This window comes from Marmota monax, unplaced genomic scaffold (genome assembly GCF_021218885.2).
Source record: "Marmota monax isolate L192 unplaced genomic scaffold, Marmota_monax_Labrador192_F-V1.1 WCK01_AAM20220418_F8-fsc00008, whole genome shotgun sequence".
Lineage (NCBI taxonomy): Eukaryota > Metazoa > Chordata > Mammalia > Rodentia > Sciuridae > Marmota > Marmota monax.
The window spans coordinates 3865561-3888241 of NW_026694432.1; the positions used below are offsets into that span (position 1 = coordinate 3865561).

General features: G+C 46.6%; 1 protein-coding gene across 3 annotated transcripts; it reads right to left on the reverse strand.

Annotated features, from left to right (window-relative positions):
* Positions 1-1422: 1422 nt before the first annotated feature.
* Positions 1423-16355, reverse strand: LOC124109789 (cytochrome P450 4B1). 3 transcript variants are annotated; one of them, XM_046468573.2, is made up of 13 exons: positions 9386-9401; positions 9173-9217; positions 8403-8632; positions 8079-8315; positions 7821-7948; positions 6852-6976; positions 6434-6585; positions 6182-6288; positions 5260-5450; positions 3365-3498; positions 2532-2596; positions 2347-2429; positions 1423-1926 (listed from the first exon to the last, which is right to left on the reverse strand). In XM_046468573.2, the coding sequence occupies exons 4-13, from the start codon at positions 8200-8202 to the stop codon at positions 1743-1745; spliced, it is 1293 nt and encodes a 430-aa protein (XP_046324529.1). In that variant the 5' UTR covers positions 8203-8315; positions 8403-8632; positions 9173-9217; positions 9386-9401; the 3' UTR covers positions 1423-1742. The 3 variants fall into 3 exon arrangements, with proteins under 3 accessions (XP_046324529.1, XP_046324527.1, XP_046324528.1); XM_046468571.2 differs by lacking the exons at positions 8079-8315; positions 8403-8632 and adding an exon at positions 16128-16355 and having other exon boundaries at positions 9386-9527; XM_046468572.2 differs by lacking the exon at positions 8079-8315 and having other exon boundaries at positions 8403-8613; positions 9386-9480.
* Between the last annotated feature and the right edge of the window lie 6326 nt (positions 16356-22681).

Sequence of the window (22681 nt, forward strand, 5' to 3'; positions counted from 1 at the left end):
TGTGCTCTGCTTCACGGGAAGGGTTTCTCCCCAAGTTGCCTGAGCCAGGACCTCCTTCCTTGTTTCCTGACCTCCTAGGTCACTAAGCTGTTCAGTCCTGATCTGAAGAGGGGCAGGAAAGGGCTGGACATTTGGTGCTTGACCAAGGGGAGAGGAGAGAGTTGGGGCAGGAGAATGAGCAGCGAATGCTACAGGAGGAGGTTTAGTAGGTCCCCGGGTACCAGATGATACATAAGGGTTCATGCTGGCCATACTCATAGAGAATAGGAAAATAGGAGCTCAGAATTCTGGGTTGCCAACCATGGGCAGGTGTTCTAACCACAAGATTCCAAAAAAAGTGTGTTGCCAAAAATTTGACCCTGTTGCCTGCAAGTAACAGGCAAGAGCCAGGCTGATTCACATTCATATACCCGCCTCCCATGACTCAAGCACAGAGATACTCGTGTAAACCACTCCTACACACCCATTGCCCACTCCACACTCTATCCACACACACATATGCACATACATGCCCAGGATTACAGGAGACAGAGGGTTATGTTTAGAGAACTAGATGGATTAACAAGAACTTAACTGTGCTGCCCAACAGTCCCAGCCTCCCTCTGCCCTCCCGGAGGTAGCCTCCCCTCCCCTCCAGCGCCAGAGCTCTCAGGTCAATCTTTCACAGACACATACTGTCAGGGAGATTGGCAGTACTAGTAATGGAGTCTTGGTCAACATATGCCTGAGTTAGGAGGCCCCAGCTCGTTCCTTCTAGATAAGCATCACAGGTTCCTTCCCTTAATATTGAAATGGGATCACAGACTCCTCCCATCAGGAGGGTCATCAACCCTGCTGACACCAGGTAACTGTCTGAGGGCTAAATATCCAGAGATAAGGGAAGCAAATTAAGTTAAGCTTGGGTGCCACCCAGGGGTCATCATGTGGTTCCCAGTTTGAGGCCCTCCCCAAAAGCCCTTTGCAGCTTCATACCTCACCCATAACTCAACACCTGATTCAAGAAGGACTTTCTTTCTCCCAGCAAGTCCCCCTCTAATGCCACTTTGCCACCTTCCCCAGCCTAACCCTGAATGCCTAGAGCACTGTGAGATATCACTGCTGAGAATGGCAGGGATGCCACAGCGATCCATCTCAGGAGGGACAGAGACACCCTGGAGAAACCATCTTCCAATTCCTCAGTGTTCATGGGGTGCAGGGGAGGGGGGGGGGTGTGCTTTAGAATTATCCATAATTTTTTTCAGTTTTTGTTTATGTGAATTTCTGTTATGTCTGTTATATTCCAAACCACCCACACACACACACACACACACACACACACACACACACACACGGTTAAAAAAAGAAACACATCTCAATGAAGGGACAATGCCCTGAGCCGTCCCTCCATCATGAATCCAGAGGCAGAGCTTCCAATGCAGTCACTGAGGCTGGAATGCATGTTTTATTACATTTTAGAACAATTGTCAATTATGGGACATAAATTTTCTCTAAGCAAGTAGGTGCTCACTAAGTGTTTGTTGAATGACTGAATCAGCTCTAGAATACATGCATAACAAGCATTTATACATACATGTTGATGTGGCACTCTCCTCTAGGAAGCTGTCTATGTTAGTGCCTATTCCCCTTCCAAATTACAAGCCTCCAGAAGCCAGAGAGCCTCAACCACTCCACATCCAACCCAGAAGGCAGTGTCCAGGGAGAGCCCACTGCCAGGGTTATCTGGTTCCTGGTTCTCTATAGAGCTACTTCCCAGGCCCACGGCCCAGAGACTTCAGGTGGAGATGGATACCATTCTTGGAGCGCAAGATCAGCTGGGGCATCTTGATGGGCACCCGCGAGGGATCCAGAGAGAACTCAAAGCGGTGCAAACAGAGGGCCGTGACCACCTTCATCTCATTCATGGCAAACTGCTGTCCGATGCAATTCCTACAGTGAACAGCACAAAGAGATGTTGCTCCCTGGAGTGTTGAGATTGGTGAAATTCAGGACTCTTAGTAGCCAACAGAAATCGATAACTATTTTTGGTTGTGAAACTGGCTGGTGGATTGATTGATTTGGACTTAAGAAACAGATCTTGGGAGAATGATGAGGAGCCCAGGCTGAGTAGCTTTACACTGGGGATTCTGGTTTGAGGTCTCTCCTGGATGACTCACCCATCCCACCCGCTTCCCTAGGACAGGAATACAATAGTAAGAAAGTTCCCTGGAGTTTACCCTGCATGACGGTACCCACAAACCCAGCATGGTCCCCCTCATCATGAAGCACTCCATAATGATGCCTCCCCCATGATGTCCTGCACCCCCCTCCACAGCCTTGAGAGCCTGAAGATGCTGGGTTTCTTCCTACCTGGGCCCAGCTGAGAAGGGCATGAAGGCGAAGGGGTGGCGTCCAGACATATTTTCAGGGGAAAAGCGCAGGGGATCAAAAACCTAAGGGATCATGCTTTGTTTAAATATCCACCAGGTCCTGGCATAGTATAAGCCCCATACCCTCCCCCACCCAGTCTGACTCCAGGCCCAGAGATGGAGTACCTCAGGGTCAGGCCACACTGCGCTGTTCCTATGGAGGGCATAGATGTGCAGAGAGATCAGGCTGCCTGTAGGTGGAACAGAGGCCTGGTGACAAGGTGTTCCTGGAGCAGCTAGGTCCCCTCCACATAAAGGCTAAATCCTCTACTATCCACTGCCAGTGACAGACAGCTTATGTTCACACTCATCAAAGTAGCTTGATATCATCATGACTGGTTTCTATAGACCCAGCACTGGGCATGGTCCTGACACAGACATTGTGGAAAGAAATAAAGGAGAAACGAACCCACCCTACCATAAAGTAGGACAGACAGGGTCTTAATATCCTTGCTGCTTTCAATGAACTCTCAGTAAGTTTATTATTCATAAGATTATGTTATTAATAGTAATAGCTACCAATCACTGGTATGTCCTATGTGTTGGGTTGGGTGGAGGTCTGCACACTCTTTACAGAGCCATCATGTATTGCTGTGTATGTTGTACACTGCACAACATCATAGTCTATCTGTAGTGAATCTTGCCCCCTGAAGTTGTCTAGAACTCAACCTGGGTATGCACGGTGGTATTGGAGAGCCCTGATGAACATTGTCTCTTAAATCCTGACAACAACCTTGAAAAGTAGCTATTCTCCTCACCCCTATTTTACATAAGAAGAAATGGAAGCTTAGAGGTGGAGGAATTAATTAATATGTTGTGAAGCTGGTTTGACCCAGGTCTCTGAATGCAAAGCCTGAGCTCTTTCCCTTTGGTGCAAAGATTTGACCAATAATCTAGGAGGTTTCTTAAGAGGATCCAGAGGACTCTGATTCTACTCCCACAAACCCACCCCATCCCACCTGCAGGCAGTGAGCGACCATCCACAAAGTTGACAGGCTTGCTAAGCTGGCGGTACACCTGGGGCACAGGTGGGTAGAGACGGAAGCTCTCCTTGATGCACATAGTCAGGTAGGTCATCTTGCCCAGATCATCCCTGCCAGCAACAGAGGACACTTGGGAATGGGGGGTAGTAGAATCCTGGAAGAAAATAGACCCCAGCCCCAGCTTCCCACCTCACCACCATCATCCATCCAAGAGTCAGAGGGGGCACAAAAGCTCCAAGTGCCCAGCCAGATCAGACACAGTGTGGCCACTCAGCCCCAGCAATCTGGCTCCACTATCTCCCATCCCCTCCTCATCTTTGCTGCTAGGAGAGGAAGGCACAATACCCTAGAAATGTGTGCATCCAGCCATCAAAGACAAGGACAGATCTATGTACATATCTCAGGACCCCATCAAAGCCCCACAAGGGACAATTCTGTAGGTTCTGCTAGTTTCCCCTGCAGACTTGAAACAGAAAGGACAGGAGTGTATGTTGATTTAATTAACCAACCTATATTCATGAATTGTTCAAGGGGTACAGAATGATAAACTGATAAATATACACACATACACACGCACACACACACACACACACACACACTACACACGCACACTTGGTCACCAGGAAGCCCAGACTCAAATGTGAGGTCCAACTATAACTACTGTGAAATATCTTATTACAGAGAGCCCCAAACTCCCAAGTTATTTTCCCTCTTGTCCGGATTTTTCATTTGTTGTATTGTTTTATTGAATATGTGTCCTCTAAGTTGCTTCAAGTTCTAAACAGGATGAAGGGAAAGCAGAAGGTTTGAACTACCTTCCTCAGGGTATGTTCGCATTGTTGCCCAACTGAAATCCTCTTTATAAAGTCAAGGTGAGCCCCACACCTTCTGATGCCTCTGTCCTCAATATCCAGGCCTCTCAACCTTATTCCTCCCTCTGTTTTTCTCTAACTTTTCAGTTATGTGAATTTGTCTATAAAAACTTCCCAAGAATAGCAACTTGGCTTCTCCTCCTCTTCCCATTTGCCCCACATATACTACCTGTCACCTGGCTGGATACCCTGGAAGGTTCCTACATCCAAACAATAAAAATGAATAACAGAGATTCTTCCAGGTCTCAGATCCTAGACTTACATATAGGTCAGACCCTTCTAGTGAACCCAAAGTTCCTCCATTGACTGGACACTTTATGTACCTCTGCTATGTGTCTTGTCTGTCCTAGAGGCAGTTCAGGAGCCCATAAAGTTGAGGTGCCTGGCAGGACACAAAGGCCTGAGGGGAGGAGGCAGTTGGGGGAGAGGAGGCTGTGAGAGATTCCTAGAGATCACACTGCAAAAAGAGTTTGGGGCCAATCAGGTGCCGTGTTCAGGACTTCAGTATTGAGCCAAGAAACAAGGTGGAACATTTGGAAGTTTTTAAGAGATGGAGTTTGGGAAAAAGTTCTTTGTCCTTCACCAGAGGGAAAAGATGTAGGAGTCCAGAGGCTGTGTACTACCACCCACAGGCAGGTGACAAAGGCTGGCTCTCCCTACCGCCTTAGCAACTTCCTCCTCTTTCTCTCCCAGCCCTCCCTGCTCTGTCCAGGAACCCAGAAGGGTATTCATGTTCTACCAGCATAGAAATTCAATTCATAAATATCAGCCTCTTATTGATAACTTTCTCTATGTGACAATGAAAAGGCTCCATTTGGGAGAAGTGGGCTGCAGGGTACATACACGCTCAGCCACCCACAAAAGCCATAGCACCAGAAGAAACAGGTCAGTCACCTCACCTCATCTCCAGGCACAGGACAGGATGGCACAGGACAGAATGGGCACAGCCTCTCCCTGGGTTGAGCACAACAGACTGGGCTCACTCTCAACCTTACTCACCACTGGAAGGAGTCCTTGTCCCCTAGGATCTCACGGACCTCCTCTCTACAGCGCTGCTGATGCTCAGGGTATAGAGCCATGCAGTAGAGAAACCAGGAGATGCCACTGGTGGTGGTGTCATGGCCTTCAAACATGAATGTGTCCACTTCAGCCCGGATGTCTGTGTCTGATAGCCTGAGCCCATTTTCATCCTGGGTTAAGGGGTAATGAGACAGCTCAAAGCACTTGAAGTAGATATTAAACAGAAATTGAAACAGGAGTTATCAAATGCAGATATGGAGGAGAAAGTGAAAGCTGCTTTGCAGACTGGGAGTATGAACTTCCCATCTTCCAAGCCCAGCCTGGATGCCTCCTACTCCAAGAAGCAATCTCCCATCTCTCTGACCAAATGACCTGTGACCTTACCCTACCCCAACTGTCAACTCTGCTCACTTGACACACAGCATGCCACCTGGCAGGGGAAGATATCTTTGTCAACATCCACCAACTATTCCCTCTACTAGACTGTAAGAACCTGGAGGGCAGGGCCAGGTCTTTCCCATCTCTATACCCTAGTGCAAAAACAGATTCCATGCAGGTACTCAGTGAGTTTATAGAACAGAAAAATAAAGGACCAAATGAATAAAGCCTAAATTCTAAGATTCTACAATGCCAAGATTCTTGGGGCTTTTAGAAGTCTGGAAATATCTTCAGGCTTCTACCATGTAACCCAAGCTCTCAGATCTCTGATGCCACAGCCCAGCCAGACACACCCTGAGTATCTGCAGCTTTGTTGATATGTGTCATGGGACAAGGAGCAAGTTATATTTACCAGGTAAAAAGGTAAGGAGTACTTAACAGCCTCTTCTGCTGGACAGCTGGCCCTAGGCAGAAGATCCCTCTGTGACCAGCTCTCAGTGGGATTGGGCAACTACATACTCACCCGTGCTTCCAAGAGAATATCCAGGAAGTCCAGGTGTTTCCTTTTCTGAATCTTCTCCTGCTCCTTCTCATCCTTCAGGACTTCCTTCCGCTTCCTGATGACCTGGTCTGGGCCAGGAGCACAGGTTGTGCTGTGCCTGGGAACCCATCCTCTGCCCAAAAGGGAACTGAGGTCCTATAATAGGAAGCATGCAGAGGGGCTGGGAGGAAGAACCCAGGTTTCCTAGGAGTGGGCCCTGCAGGGAAGACTCACCTGTATGGTCATGGGCCATCTTGCAGGCCCACAGGAAGCGGCGGCCATGTGGGGTGAGCCAGTAAATGAAGTCGTTGTGGTACTGGAAGGACTCGATGCGCTGCTGCATCAGTAGTGTGAGGTCACTAACTGCCAAGTAGTAGTTGTTGTCCCTGCACAGCAGAGGGTGCACGGAGGGCAGAGCCCTGAGCAGCTCCCTTCCAAGCATCTGGCCCAAGCACAGCACCTCCTGCTCTTCCCCTCCTTTACCCTTAACCCTCCTCTCTAAAGCAAGCACCAGCAAGGCCTGGCTCATCCCAACAGGGCAATAGGACAGGACACAATCTGTTCTTCAATCTGGGCCCAAGAGCCCTGCCAACTCTCCTCTGAGCTGGCCTGGGATAGGAATTAGGAGGCCAACCCCAAAGTGTCTGCTGACCTTTGGCACAGGCCTTTCTCTCCTTTACCAAAGGTGCATTTCATGAGTGTATCCAGTGCCATGTGGCCCACATCACAGAAGATGTCAAAGCTCTTATCCTCAAGAGCCTTTTTCTCCCATTTGTCCTGGAACCCAGAAATGGGAGACAATGTGGGGGTCAGCTGGGATGGATGCCTCTCTCTCCCCTTCAGGACCCATAACCTCCCTTCTGCCACCAAGCTCCCCTCTATGTGTACTCCCAGTCCCTGCCCTGCCCTGCATGCTGCTGGATTATGGGGTTTGGCAACCTCTGGGCATCAGGTCCATAATGCAGGACCAGGAGGCAGATCTTGCAGAGTGTACAGAGACATTCTCCCAGTCAGAGCAGCCAATGAGGGAACAGGTATGCCAAGAGGTGGCGAGCTCCCCAGCACACCTGCAGCACACCTGTGCACATCAGGCCTGCAGTAATGCTGGAGGAGTTTCCTACAAAGGAAAAGACTAGCCCTGGTAGCCTCTAGGAATTCTCCAGCCCTGAGACCCTAAGCTGACTTGATATCCCTCTTAGAGATAAGTTGTAGCCACATCAGGGATAGGAACTGTGATGAGCAGAAAATGAAAAGGAGACACTTTAGATGTGAAGGACTTTCCTGATACTCTCAAATACAGGCAGCCCTCAAATCTGCTCCAATAAGGCTTTTATTGATGCCTCCAAGAGCCTTTTGGTCTGACAAGAAAGAGGGCTGGACCTCCTGATGGAGACAAAACCAGGGCTACCTGGACCCTGGGGGTTTTAGCACCTAGCCAGCAGTGTCATGCAACAGGAGGGCAGCAGAGCAGGGCATTGGTATTGCAGGCAGAAGGTAGACTCAGGGACTTAGGGGATCTCCCAGCTACAGAGCACCACCTTCCCTCCCCCAGGGCAAAATGAGGGTACAGAGGGCTAGCCCATCAGCCCACAGCTCCAGGAGCCTGCCACGGGGAGCTCACCAGCATGGCATGTGTGCATTCAGCAAACACAGCCACGTAAGGCTTCAGCACATCATAATGGAAGCCAGGTGTGAGCAGCTTGCGGTGCTGGAACCACTTGGGCCCATGAAGAACCAGCAGGCCTTTCCCTGAGAGGAGATTAAAGATGGAAGGCTGGTGAATTCAGGCAATCCTGCTCCAAACCTAGCACCCTGGGATCAAGCACTCCCCATTTCCCATCCCCAGCCTGAAACCCTCTAGGGTGGGCCACTAAATTACCCTCTGTACCCCCACCAACTAGGCACACAGAGGCAGAAGAAGTTCTTGACTGAGAAAGCTTCTTCTTCAGGGCAAGATGGCACAGCTTCTGCCCCTCAGCAGCACTTACAAAACCAGGACTCATAGAACACCGAGCTCACACAAAGGAGATTTGGCCCCCTAGGGACAGACAGGCAGGAGGGAAGCCAGCTGGACCTTGGCTGTTAGCTGCTGGGACTGTGGCCACAGCTTCAAGACCTAGGGGACAAGCTGCCATGTCTGTGTTTTGTGGCCTCAGGTGGAACCCTATCCTCCTTCCCCCCGCCCCCCACCACACACACATACCCAGCCATGGAAATGCATTCCTATCTTCAAAACTGCATCTCATTTTCCTAAGCCTTTTGTCCTTTCTTTTTATCCTCCCTTTGATAGTTAAAAATAGAGTAATAATCACTGAAATCCGCAAAAAATAAAAGACTTCCCTGTGTTTCTCTGTGAGTCGATAGTGTTGAGACTGTTTTCTTCCTCTTGCGCTCTTCTCAGCTCCAGGAAGGTGCTGATCATAAGTAAAAAGACTTTGGAGAAGCATATGGCCTTGGTTCAAAAACACTCAATGTCTCCCACCTAATCTCAACATCAAACCACAGTCCTCATGCTGATAACAAAGGTAACCAATCCTCCCTGTGGAGCCTCATCTCCGAATTGAGGTCTGCTTTCCAGTCACCCAGAGCTCTTAGTCTCTGGTGACACCAGCCATGGTCCTACTAGTATAACTTTCCTCTGAACCTTGCCCCAGAGAGCACTATCTACTAAAATGTCCTATAGAGCAACTCTAGAGCCACTTTCGTCATGCCCACACATATCCCAGAGCCCTACCCCTGCCTGGAAAGGAAGCAATATGGCAGGCCCAATAAAGGAGGTCCTGGCCCCACTTCCCTGCCAGCCAAGAGCTTTCCTGCTCCTCCCACTGAGCTGCTGAGCCAGAACAGACACATTGGGGGCTGGCCTGTCCAACTGATAGGATCAATGACTCAGTGAGGCAGACAGGGCCAGATCCTGGCCACCCAGCACAAAGGGTGAGAAAGGAAAAGAAGGGAAGGCAGGTGCTCACTCACCAATCCACTGGAGAAAGAAATCGTACACATCCGGGGCCTTAGGGTCTGCAGTAGAAGTAGAAGTCGGTCAAGCAGGGATGGGGGTTCCCAGAGGAGGCTCACTGATGAATGGGGTTGGGACCTTCACCATCCTCTTCCCAGACTTAGGACAGATGCCCAGGCTCTGAGCCCTCTGCTTTCAGAAAGCCCCACCTTCTCCTTGAGGTACCTTACCCCCACGGCTGTACACAGCTTTGGCATAGTCAGGTTCATAGATGTTCAGGAAGCCAAGGAACTGTCCAAACCAGAGTTGGTGGGCATAAGGGAACTGGTGGGCCCAGGATACCACCCTTTCCAGGAAGTCTGTCTGCTTAGCCTGAAATAGTAATAGAAGGTCAGGAACCCAGCGTCACTAGCCAGGCCCTAGGTTGCTAGGCAGAGAAGAGAGGAGGAAGCCCACGCAGCTGGGGGCTCTCTCCCCACTCCTCTGCACACTCTCTCCTCAACAGCTGGATGCAGTGCCTCCTCCAGCCCCTCAGCCACTGCCTTAAGTCCAGGGAACCTTGTCTGATCCAAGTCACCACCTCCACAGATCCTGAGGATTGGGCCTATTTTGGTCACCAGCCATCAGCTGTGCCTTCTCTGGGGTTCCCTCTCCTCCCATGCCCCCTGAAGTTTGGTGTATTCTCCCCCAGAGGTTCATCCCTCAGGATCCTGAGTTCAACCCAAGATGGTTGTAAGAGTTCTCATCACCCTCGAGCACACGTTGCCAAAAAGCACAAAGTGAGGGAAAGGTGAGCTACTGGAGACCTAAATTGACCAAATTGTGTGCATGTACAAATACATAACAATGAGTCATCCCACTATTATATATAATACAATGCCAATAAAAATATTTTGTATATATATTATATATACGTATATAATATATATTCAATCAAATAAAACCCCACAAAGTGATAAAAATCATCTTTACCTACAATTAAGAGGGAAAATTCTAGTTTGCCTTTCAAGCTCTTATTCCTAAAAGTATTCCTTTTCCTCATGTCTCTTATTTTTCCATCCACCCTCCTAGGTTTTCCTTATCAACTTTCTGATTACCAGGGCCACTTCCTTTTTCCCCATTCTCCCAGGTCCAGGAAGCCAAATTGGATGTGGCAGATAAAGGCTTAAGTCACAGAAAAGCCAGACTCATAGTATCCCAGCACTGAAAAGAGCCTATGGCTGATCTGGTTCATCTGCACCCCATTTCCCTCCTTATCAACCATGCTTGTGTCCTTCAGCATCCCTGCCACAGACAGGAGACCCTGACCTCATGCTGACCCTGACTTCAAGTCACAGTCAACTTGCCGTAGACTCCCTGTGCCACCGATTGCCCCAGGAACCTAGGTCGAGTGAGGACAGCTCCCAGCATTTTTCCCCAAACCTGCATCTGCAGCCCCTCCAGGAGTTCTGGGATGTCTTCCTTCTGGGACACATATGGCTGCTGGCCAGTTCTTCTCGGTTATACAACAGGTTGCATCAGACTTGTCCTCAGATTCCCTGAGCTAAGACATTTACTCATAACTCTGGGACAGTTTGTTTTTCTCCATAAGGAAGGAAGCAGGGGGAAATCAGGATATGGAGATAATTCACTGAACCTAGCTCCCCAGCCCCACCCACCTCATCCTCTCATTTGCACTCCTTGTTAACCCTACTAGGAATAAACAATAGGAGGGACTGGGAAAAGCAAGCATTAGTTATCCCTCCCTGCTCTACTCCCCAAGAGTCTGAATAGGTTTTGCTCCAAGAATCAGATCAGAAGAGGACATCAATATTGCCTAGTCAAACTATGACCTCTTTTTATAGGTGGGAACAGCCCAAAGTCCAAAGGGAATTGATGTGGGAACAGTCCCACATAAGTCAGAGTCAAACAAGAATCATGACTGAGGCTCTTCCTGCTGTCTTTCTTGTTAGTAAGACTTCTTAGGCCACCAGACAGTTGTCCTGAAGCTTAGCTGGCCAGTGTCCAAAGAAAAAACTACCTGCTTCTCCAATCTACTGTAGCCACAGCGCTCCCAGTTTCTCTCTTGAGAACCAAAATTAATCTGTTCACAAAATGGTAAGGACATTAAAAAAAAAACAGTTCGGAGGGGAGAAAACAGAGATTTCCTCTTCCCTAGCAAGTTGCAACCTTCTGAGTACAGGTCATGTTGATCTCAGTCTCTAAATATCACAAGTTGCCTGGCCTCAGACCTCCACCCTCCGAGTATCTCTACGTGTGAGAACCTCAGACACCTTTAGCGACAGGAAACTTACTGCTTTTCAATGCAACCGTATTCAGGACTGTCAAAATTCTTAACAAGACTTCTTAGTCACTGGACTGAAAGTCACCTGCCTGGAGCCTTTCCCGTGCATCTCTGCTCTACTCTCTGGAACTACTTAGATCCATGTTTTGGATGAATGAATAAAACCCTTGGTGACTTAATTCGGGGGAGCAAAGCCATTCACACACAGGCTAAGCAGCAATGGCAGCATCCCCTTGGGACTATTAAGCAGCTCTTGGGTCCCTTGATATCCTGTTGTCTTAGGTGGTTTTTTTGTTTGTCTGTTTGTTTGGTGGTGCTGGAAACTGAACCCAGGGCCTTAGGCATTGGAGGCAGGCACTCTACCAACTGAGCTATATCCCCAGCCCATCTTAGGTGTATGGAAGTCTCTACATGATATCCTCCAGGTCCCTCAAACCCAGCATTTTGAAACTAAAGTGCACACATAAGTTTATACATATCATGTTTTCCTCCAAAATCTGTACCTAGCCCCATCCCATAGAATGGAACCACCACCCATCTCAATGCTAGCTAGGAATATGAAATATGATTTCTTTCCATGGTTGATAGTGACAGCAAGGTCCCTGCTATCCTGTGTGGAATCTGGCTCTCCTCACTGCAGGCTCTACAAGTGAATTTTACAGTGGAATTGGCAAAACAGAGCTAATAAAACCAGATGTAGCAGCTCCAGGGAGGAGTCTCCCACCATGAAACTCTACAAATCCAGTACCCAAGGGTCCCACACCCTAACAATGATATGTGCTGCCAGCCCTGAGCCTCTTCTTCCTGGGCCTCAGATCCATGCATATTTGAATTTGACAGAAATTCATTGCTCTGTTTACAGTCCTCCAAATCCCATCCATGTGGCTCAACGGATCCTTTTCTCTCTAACTAATATTGCCAAATCCCACTGTGATTGATATGGATGGATACCTCAATTTAATAAAGCTCCAAGGGCAATCTTTGTCCCCTTTTCCTAGTGGTAAAGGGGACTTCACTGATACCTTCACATCTGTGGCAGAGGCCTTAATACCCCTCTCCTTTGCCCACCGTGCCCAGACCTGGACTATTCTACCCCTCATTCCGCTCCATTCCACTAACTGCCTCCTCAGCATCTGTCTAGATTATCTCCACCTAACCTTCCTGGCTCCCAATTTGCCCTGCACCTGACCTTCCTATCCACCATTTTCCCACCACCCTGGCCCCTCGCCTCCTATTTGCCTTCCACCCTGGCCTCTCGGCCTCCTGTTTGGTCTCTGTCAATCTATGCACCACAAGCTTTGTAATTTTTCTCAAACACAAGTCCAACCTCGGTCATTCCCTTGCTTCAATGGCTCTAACGTTGTTCTTGGGGGAAAAAAACATAGCCTCTTGGCCTGACCACAAGTATGTACACGACCTGCCTCTGCCCCCACTTGCCTCATCCTCTCTATTATGTCCTTGTTCTCACCTTCCAGAAATGCTGAGCTACTGACACAGGCACATACTAGAACTCAAAAATTAAATTAATAATCCCAGTGATTCAGTAGGCTGAGGCAGGATCACAAGTTCAAAACTAACCTCAGCAACTTACTGAGAACTTATTTCAAAATAAAAAAATTAAAAGGGCTGTGAATGTGGCTTAGTTGTTGAGAGCCTCTGGGTTCAATCCCCAGTACAAAAAAAAAAAAATCAAATTAACGTCCTAAACACACAGTGCTCTTTCCAGCATCTATGCCTATACCCAGGTAGCCTCTTCTGTCTTTCCTTCTGCATTTCCATGAACTTCTGCCTCCAGACCTTATAAGAGTCACCTCAATATCACCTCCCTGGACCTATTCTGACTCCCAAGCTGAGAGGTCCCTTCTCTCAGCCCTAGGATCCATAAAAATGTGCTGTGTTATCCATCTCTCCCTCAGATCTAGGTCCTTTAGTCTTCACCCTCCGATCTCAGCATAGGATCAGACATGGAGTTGTTGGTCAAATGTTTGTTGCCCGGGAAAAGAAAAACCAAAGACTGGATTTATTTGGAAGGAAATAGGAGAACAAAGGAAGCAAATATCTTGGGGTGTTTTGCATCAAAAATCCCTCTACAATGATTTAACAGTAGACATCTATCTGCTATCTTAGCAGCTTGCTAAGACTCCATACTGTATTCCTTTTGATATTCTTCTAACTCCAACACAGCAAGTTGAAGGTGATATCTCTATTTTATCAAGAAGAAAATGGAAGCATAGAGAGGGGAGTGATTTACCCAATAGGGCACAGCAAAGGCCCATTGTCAATGTTTGCTGAATAAAATGAGCCAGTGTCTTCACTAACCCATCCAGGGTCTATTCCAGGGACTATTCCAGTGATGGGCAGGGCCAGGGGCAAGGTCTCAGGGAACTCAGGGGATTACCTGCCCTTGGACTGGAAACAGGCATGCTCCCCTCCACACATGCACACATTTGATTTGTCAGCTCCTCCCAGAAACCCCAACCCTAGATCCACAATTAACACCTAATATGTGCAAAGTCTTCCTTAAGCCCCAGAGCAGAATAAGAGGCACTCTACAATAGGAACTGACCTATCCCAACAAGACACATTCTAAGAATTGAGTAGGATAAAAGGTAGACACTCCAGGGCCTCATGATTGGAGACCAAAAAGGGAGAAGCCCATCCTGATGGACAAGTCCATATCCAACACCTTTCAACCACCAATCCTCTTCCTTCCCTTCCCACTCGCATCTGCACCAAGTCTAGGAATCAAACTTGCAGTTACTTTTTATGGATCAATCATGTCCTGATTTAAAATGCAGGAGTCCAGGGCCCAGCCTTAACTCAATTTCTGAGCTATTGTATGGATTTAGGCAAATATTTTTCCCCCTCTGAATCTCAACTTCCTCATCTTTACACTAGGGAAACTAATCCTCCCCCCTCCCCACCCTCCCTATTTCTCAGGTTCAGGTGTGGATCCAAACAACATCAGAGGTGCCAAGCACTGAAGGCACACAGTGGTTCTATGCCTTCCATGGTTCCCCAGGAAACTTTTTTAGTGTTTAGGAGCAACCACCCATTTGATCTTTACATGCCGTTCCTAGTGTCAAGCAAAAGCCCTTTAGGTGGTTGTTTTGGAGATGAGAAGCCAGGCCTGGACTCTTTTCCAGTCCTCCTCACACTCCCAAGTTTCAGGAGAGGGGGAGGTTAGGAGAGAAGAGGACAGTCAGCTCTGGCATAGAGTTGTGAAGAGGACAAGATCTCTGTCCTGCGGAAGCCCACTATGAGAGCAAACCTAATTCTGATGGAAGCAGGTAGAATTGGGGATGGAAGAGGAATTGAAAGTCTCCCTAAATGTCTCTCATATTCACTTCATGAGGGTTAGACCTCAACCTTCTCATGACCCTCCTTCCATACTTGGCAAAGATTCTACCAAGCCCTCCTGACCCCTCCATGTATCATCTCTATCACTCTCTCTCTCTCCCCTCTTCAAATACTCCTCACTACTTTCCAATATTCCCTATTGGTTCATTTGATGATGGCTGGTCTGTGCCAGGCATTGTGCTGAACCTTGAGATCCCAGGGATGAATCAGAACAGATCTCTATCCTCCAGAGGTCACAGACTGGAGGGAAAGATGGGAAATTACTGAAGCAAAAAGAATGGACCTAATGTGGAATACTGGGGAGGCACTTCACCCAGGGCTCCAGTGTCTGCTTTCCCCTCTAGATAGTAATTTCCATGAGAGCCTGGGCAGGGTCTGGTTTTCTCCCCAACCCACATTTATTTTTTCCTAGTTGTCCCCAGGATGCACATAAGTTACTAGGCTATCTCCAAAAGATTATCTAGAGGCAAGAATAAGCCTTGAGGTCAAGCTCATTTCTGGAGTCAATAGTAGAAGAGAGGCAATTCCCGAGATAGAAGATGAGGAAAGAGGATTTAAGAGGTAAAAGGAAAAAATATGTCCCTGAGCCCTAATCTCTGGCATCTACACCTGGGCTCCCAAACTTGGCTGCAGATTAAATCACTTCTGGAGGTTTTAAAACTCAGATTCCTGGTCCCGATCTGACAAATTAGAATCTCCAGGTGCTGGAAAACCCACAAATCTGCTTCTCCCAGTGATTCTACTTCCCTACCTTGTGTTTAGAAATGTCTGATCTAGATGCTCATGACAGAAGACATTCCTAAAAGTGGGTACTATGATGGTCCCCACCACACCGCAATAATGAGAGGATGAGCCAGGATCTAAACCCATGAAGATGCCATGCCTCCTCTGTGTCCCATCACCAAAATTTAGACCCTCTGGGAGGTCTCTCATGGCATTGCTTATCTCTGCCTCTTTCATTTTCTGCCTTAGAAATGGAAATCTTTACGCTGCATAGAGCAAAGAGGATAACGATGACGCTCTAAACCTGACAGCCTAGTTCTAGGGCACTGTCAGGGGCTTTGGTTCCTTTCCTATGCCATCGTCGAACCTTGAGCCTCACAATGATGAAAGGAGTCTGTAACCTGAGATGTTCCCAATGTGAAGTGCTCACTCCTTCTGAAGCCACCTTCAAAGGCATGAATGAGGAAGCAGTCCCAGTAGGAAAGCTGAACAGAAATCACTCCCCTTGCCTAAGCTGAAGGTCTCCCACCCCAGCCCCCTAGGGGATTAGGCCTGATTCTCTGAAGAAAGGGAGCTGCCTCCTTTCTCTACCCCTCCCCACATACCTGAAGAGCATGCCCAAAGAGCCAGTGGGTGGGGGGCCCTGAGAAGCTTTCCATAGCCCTGGCCAACTTCTGCCTCCGCAGCAGCAGGCGAAGGAGCTTGAGGAAGCCGATGACCAAGATCACTCCAGACACCCATAGGCTCAGTGGGGAGAAGATCGGGGACAGAAAGCTGGGCACCATGATTACAGTTGCAGCACCCAGGTCCAGCCTGCCTCCAGTTGCTTCTGTGTTCTCTTTTATTCTGGATCCAGGCATCCAGCCAGTCCCCACCCCCAGCCACACCCTGCAGCCAACAGTAGTCCAGATTGGGCTGAGTGCCAAAGGGTGGAGACAACAATCTCAAAAGTCGTGAACAACAGAAGAGAATACCTAGCTGACTTCTCCCAAAACTTGACTGAAGAGAAACTAGGTAGTAGGCTCAAAAAAAAAAAAAAAAAAAAAAAAAAAAACAGGCAATGGGCATCCCACCTTGCAGGAGCAAACAGAAAGTGAATCATGCACAACATTGGCATAAAAACTCCCTTTTCCCACAAGCACCTTGTATGTTTCCAGGACTTTGTACACACTGTTCTCAATTCACCCAGAAAACAAGGAGATTGTAGGTGCTTGCTCTTTATACCGATTTCCCAGATAATGAAATCAAGACTCAGCTTGCCTGTGCTCTCTTATAAGAAAGTTTCCACTATCTCCTTCAACGTGGACCCTAGACAGACTTGTACTTTTGTCAGGCCCATAATGCTTTGGGTCCTTTTTTGTGAGGCAACTTTATGGATAAGGTTCTACCCACAGAAGAGAGATCCTGAGACAGAAAAGAGCCAGTTGTACCCCCAAAAAACCATAGAATAAATGTGACATTTAAGAACATAGCATATCATCCTTTCAGGATGATTAAGGGAGTTCATCAAATGCAATCCCTCTTGGATGGATAGAGCTACTTAGGTCCAGAAATGGGTAGGGAAATATCCAAAGTTGCACAGCAAGGCAGTGGCCACCCCCCAATGTCCTAGTCCAGGTTTCTGTTGAAGAACAAGCGTGGCCCAAGCACCTCTTGCTTCTTCCTCCAATGTTGGCTTGTATCAATCAGTGCCCCAGCAGCACGCAGAATTCACTGCGGATGTTTTAGATGAAGAGTAGGCAGAGTTAAGGCATCAAACAAGATATGCTGTAGCATCCTGAGACTAGCAACAGCAGGAAATCCGTCCACCCTCCCAGGCTGGAGGAACAGTGTTTCCAGAGCCTGGTGGAAGCTGGATTTATGAGGAAAAAAAGTATTATCAGAGAAGTGATGCTGGAACTGGAAAGAAAGAGAGAAAAAAATGTTCCAAACCCTTTCCTCTGCCACCTTCCAGGCTTTCCCAAACAGAAATGAGATGATAAGGGATCCTGGGGAAGTCAGTCTGTGGAAGTCAGATTGCCAGCAGGGACAGAAGAGCAAAGACTGAGTGGGGCAGGGAGGTTTCAAGGGGCAAATGAGAACACAGGTGGACTTGGAACTCAAGAACTCAGTGCACAGACGGCGGGTACCGACCTAGAGGAGAGTGAGGTGTCAACATGGCCTCCTCATCCCTTCTGGCAGAGAAGATCAAGCCTACTCCCAGTTAGGAAGAGTGTACCCAGAGCGTACCCACAGGCAGAAAAGGCAAAAAGAGACTACAATCAATGGAAATCCAAAAGTGTATTCTCCATTAATCTGCCACACTTCCACAAATTCCACAGTTGTTCTTCAATTTATTGGACTAAAACAATAAAACACTCATTTTAAATGAGTGCCCCATTTAAAATGCAAGTCATCCAGGTCAGAGAATAAGGGAACATGATAAGCTAACTGCAGACTTTTATGCTTTATAGTAAATTCATTTATCAGCCTGGCAGTGTAATAAAAGAAGTATTGGGGGGAAAGGTTTCTAAGAAAGCTCCAATCTGAGAAAGGAGCCATGCCTACTGGCAACAAGTATATGAGATTCACCTAAAAGTAAATAAGGCTAGGCTAGAAGTTATTAGATGGGTAGTGTAGATATTGGTTGAATGACTTTCCAACATCTGTTTCATGATTATCCCTTCTACACAGTACCACAAATTCACTGCCTTTGGAATGCACTGGAATTGCCCTCACCCTCAACTCCAGTATGGACCTGTATTTATGTAATATTTATAGTCTATCTGTCATACACTGCTGATCACTCCCTGGCTATAACCTGGTAGGGCAAAAGGCAAGTCAGCAAACAACTAGAGTCACAAGCTGGACAGCAGCCAACTCTCAGATCCTAGTCCTACTAGATACCCACCTGACCATCCTGATAGTATAGTACAGATTGTATTCATCTTGCCCATAGTGATTAATTATTTCCAAGATAAGCACGTGATCTAGAACTCCTAGATAAAGTTTCACCTAAACCTAAGATTACCTTTGAAAGGTTTAAGTGAGCAAATAAATTCTCTTTGTTGTATAAATTCTATTTGAGTTGGATTTTCTTTCACTTGAAACGAAGGATTCCTACATGATGTACTTAGGAAAGCCCAGAAAGGTGGGAAAGGTTTGGTTAAGTAGGGCTGAGATGTATTTAGGGTTTAGCCTGGGACAAACTGACTGGAATTAACCTGAAACGGCACAAGGAGGATCAACCTGGTATATTTTGAGCAGTGGGACTAGCCTGGGAAGTACTGAGGGAGTTCATAGAGGAGCCCTAAGTGAAATTAGCCAGAGTAAGGTCCATAAGAGGGGACTGAGCAATGATCTGGGTATGAAGAACGTGAGCAAGATGGATACCACTCATGGCCTCTGAAGTCCTGCAAAACTTCTACTGCCAGAAACATGACCAGTGCTTATAGTCTATTTATCAGACACACCCACTCTCCACTTCCTTGTTAGTCTGGCAGTCATCCATACATCTAAGTCAAAAGTCAAGTAACCACATGATCAGAGTCAAAGGTTGAGTACCAGCCAACTCCCTAGTTCTTTCCCACTAGCTACCCACATCCAGCCACCTTAGAAGAATAATTCTTAGAAGCCCAAATGTACCTCTCTGAAGTTTCCACCCACTAGTCTTAGTTTGGTTCTGAACGACCTGATAGAAAACTTCTACTAACAAAACAAATGGCAAATATATATATATATATTTTAAATGTTTGACATATGAAAATGCAAATCAAAATTATAATGATATTTTATCTCACTCCAGACAGAATGGCAATTATCAAAAATACAAATAATAACAAAAGCTGGCAAGGGAGTGGAGGAAAGGAACCCTCATATATTGTTGGTAGGACTACAATTTATTACAACCACTCTGGAAAGTAGTATGGAGATTCCTCAAAAACATATGAATGGGACCACCATATGACCCAGCTATCCTACTCATTGGTATGTATCCAAAAGATTTAAAATCAGCATACTATACGGATGCAGCCACATCAATGTTTAAAGCAGTACAATTCACAATAGTCAAGTTATGAAACCAGCCTGGAAGCCCATCAACAGATGAGTGGATAAATACAATGTGATATATATATACACAATGGAGTTCTACTCAGCCATAAAGAAGAATGAAATTATGGCATTTGCTGGAAAATGGGTAGAACTAAAGAATATCAGGCTAAGTGAAACAAGCCAGATCCAGAAAATTAAGGGTCAAGTGTTTTCTCTCATGTGCAGAAACTAGACCAAAAGAAAAAAAAAAAAGATCTTTTAAAATGGGTGGGAGGACTGGGGTTGTAGCTCAATGGTACAGTGCTTACCTTGCATGTGGAAGGCACTGAGTTCAATCCTCAGCACCACATAAAAATAAGATAAAGGTATTGCGTCCACCTACAACTAAAAAAATTCTTTTAAAAAGTGAGGGGTGGGAGGGAATCCCATGAAAATAGAAGAGAGATTAGTGTAGTAGATGAGGGGAAGAGAAGAAGGATGTCAAAAGGGAGGAACAGGGCTGGGGCTGTAGCTCTGCGGCAGAGCACTTGCCTAGCATGTGTGAGTCACTGAGTTTGATCCTCAGCACCACATAAAAATAAACAAATAAAATAAAGGCGTTCTGTCCATCTACAACTACAAATTTTTTTTAAAAAAGGGAGGATCAGTGGAATGAAAGTGATCAAATCATTCTATGTACATATATGAATATAGCACTATGAAATCAGTATATATATATATATATATATATATATATATATATATATATATAGTGCACTAATTTAAAAATAAATAAATAAATTGAAGAAAGACTAATTGAATAGAGGAAAGGGAACAGGAGAGGGAGAGTGAGAGGGTAAGGAGAAGTACTGGGGACTGGACTAGAGCAAATTCTATTCTATGCTTACATAATTATGTCAAAACAAGCAGTGTTATATATAACTATACTGTACTAATAAAAAATTTACACATAAATAAATAAAATGGAAAAAAGAAAACTACTGTAAGGAGGCTTAGAGATAACAATACAGTAGTGTTCTAGAAAGAGTTGGCACTGGCCCTCAAGAGCAGATTATGAGCATTACTTCCAACTTTAGAGTTCAGTGACATCATACTGGTAGCTTGCAATTGGCCATCGTGTGATTATTTACACCACAGAAATTGGCAAATGCCACAAATCAAGGCTTCCTCCCCCCAGGAAGCTAGGTGTTAAACATTTTCCAACATACCATTCCCCCAAACCCCCAGCTGCAGAGTAAGTGACCCTCCTTAAGTGGTACTTGCCTAAGAGACCATCATTATGCAGGCTTGTAGGACAAGGCTGGAAGGCACCTTTTCAAACTCCTGGGAAAAGAAAAGTAACGGTCTTTAACCCCCTTAGCCTGTGGCTAAGGGAATATGGAAGGAAAGGTGGTTGAGGAGATGGAGAGGAGATAGACCGACTTTATCCAAATCCTTCCCAGTAAATCTTCTCCTCCAGAAGACTTCCTCCATACCCTTCTGTTGTGCAGGGGCTCTGACCCAGGAAACAAAGTTAAGGACTCAGCAGGTAGAAGATGAGGCATGACGTAGTTAGGATAATAGAGGTGGCAACAGCCTCCAGCTTTGACTTCAGCCCTCAGCCAGTTTTATTTTTGCCGCCATTTCACCCCAGAGTCTTTCCCATAAGCCCTTTTTATATGCAGGCCAAAGAAAGAAGGCACACAGATTACATAAGTGGGCCCATGCTCACAAGAAAATATTTATGACCTCAAGCACAATGAATCACAGTGTTTCTGGCCTTGACTAACCATAACATAGTCAGTTCCCAGCCCTGGCTATTCATTAAAAAACATAACATAGTCTGCCAGAAGTCTTGGCAAGGGAGCCAAACTATAGCCATTTGGGGCCTGATCCAAGAATCCAACCCTTTAGGATTTCTCACCATACAATCCACCTGTCTTGCATCTTCTTCCACCTGCAAAACCCTGAACTTTGTTTCCTGCATCAGAGGCCCCACACGACATCTTCCTTTCCAGAAACACCAATTAAAGTCAGTCTTTGAAATCTGCCAAGTTTCTCTACAACTCTTCTGGGTGGGTTTATTTTGTTCCTTCATTGCCATCATTTGAGTGCTTGTCCCATCTCAAACCCTTCCATAAGTCCCATCGCAAACCCTTCCACTCTGCTGCAAGTGGGAGACCACGCTGGTATTTCCCTTGTTTTGCATGGGATAGATAAGACACAAGCATTCAGTAAACCCATGAGCAGGTGCACGAATTAAGGGTATTACAGGCACTGAGTGATGTGGGAGTGGAGAAAACAGGATGATGGGCATCCACAACACAGCACAGCTCTCACCCCCAGCTCCATAAATCTTCAAGGGACATTCAGGGCTTTCTCCACTTACCAGCACACAATAGATACTTAACCAATAACTGACAAGTGGATGTTGAAGGGACTGGCTATTACAGACTGGCTGGGGATGTGGGGCGAAGACAGTGAGGAAAGGTTTACTAACCAATACAAACTATATTGGAAATTATATATATATATGAAATGCGCTGTACTGATGCTCTTCTGGGGATGCATTTGGCACCTCTGTGGCTAGGTCCCAGAATCCCTTCTCCCCCAGGCCCCTCACCCTTCTGCCTAAGATGGTGGATGATGCTCCTTACTGAAGCTTCTAGCAATCCAAGCCAGCCAGTATGATTGATGAAGAGGTTAGGGGTGAGAGGATAGGTCAGACATAAATGGGAAGTAACCTGAACACCAGGTTAAGAGTTTGGCCTTTTCCTGTTTATACCAGTCAGGACCCTGAGAGGGAAAACTACTGAAATCTTATGAATGGGAGATGTTAATGGGGAAGGGATAGACAAGGCACAGGGGATAACTGTAAGAGTCATTATGGTTTGGATATGAGGTGTCCCCCTAAACCTTATGTGTGAGACAATGCAAGATTTAAAGGAAAATGATTGGGTTATGATACCCTTAACCCAATCAGTGAATTAATCCCTGATAGGAATGAACTGAGCAATAATTGTAGGTGGGTAGGGTGTGGCTGGAGGAGATGGACCATAGAGGTGTAACTTTGGGGTATATATTTTGTTTCCTGATCATCATATGAGCTGCTTCCCTCGGCCACTCTCTCCCACCATGATTTTCTGCC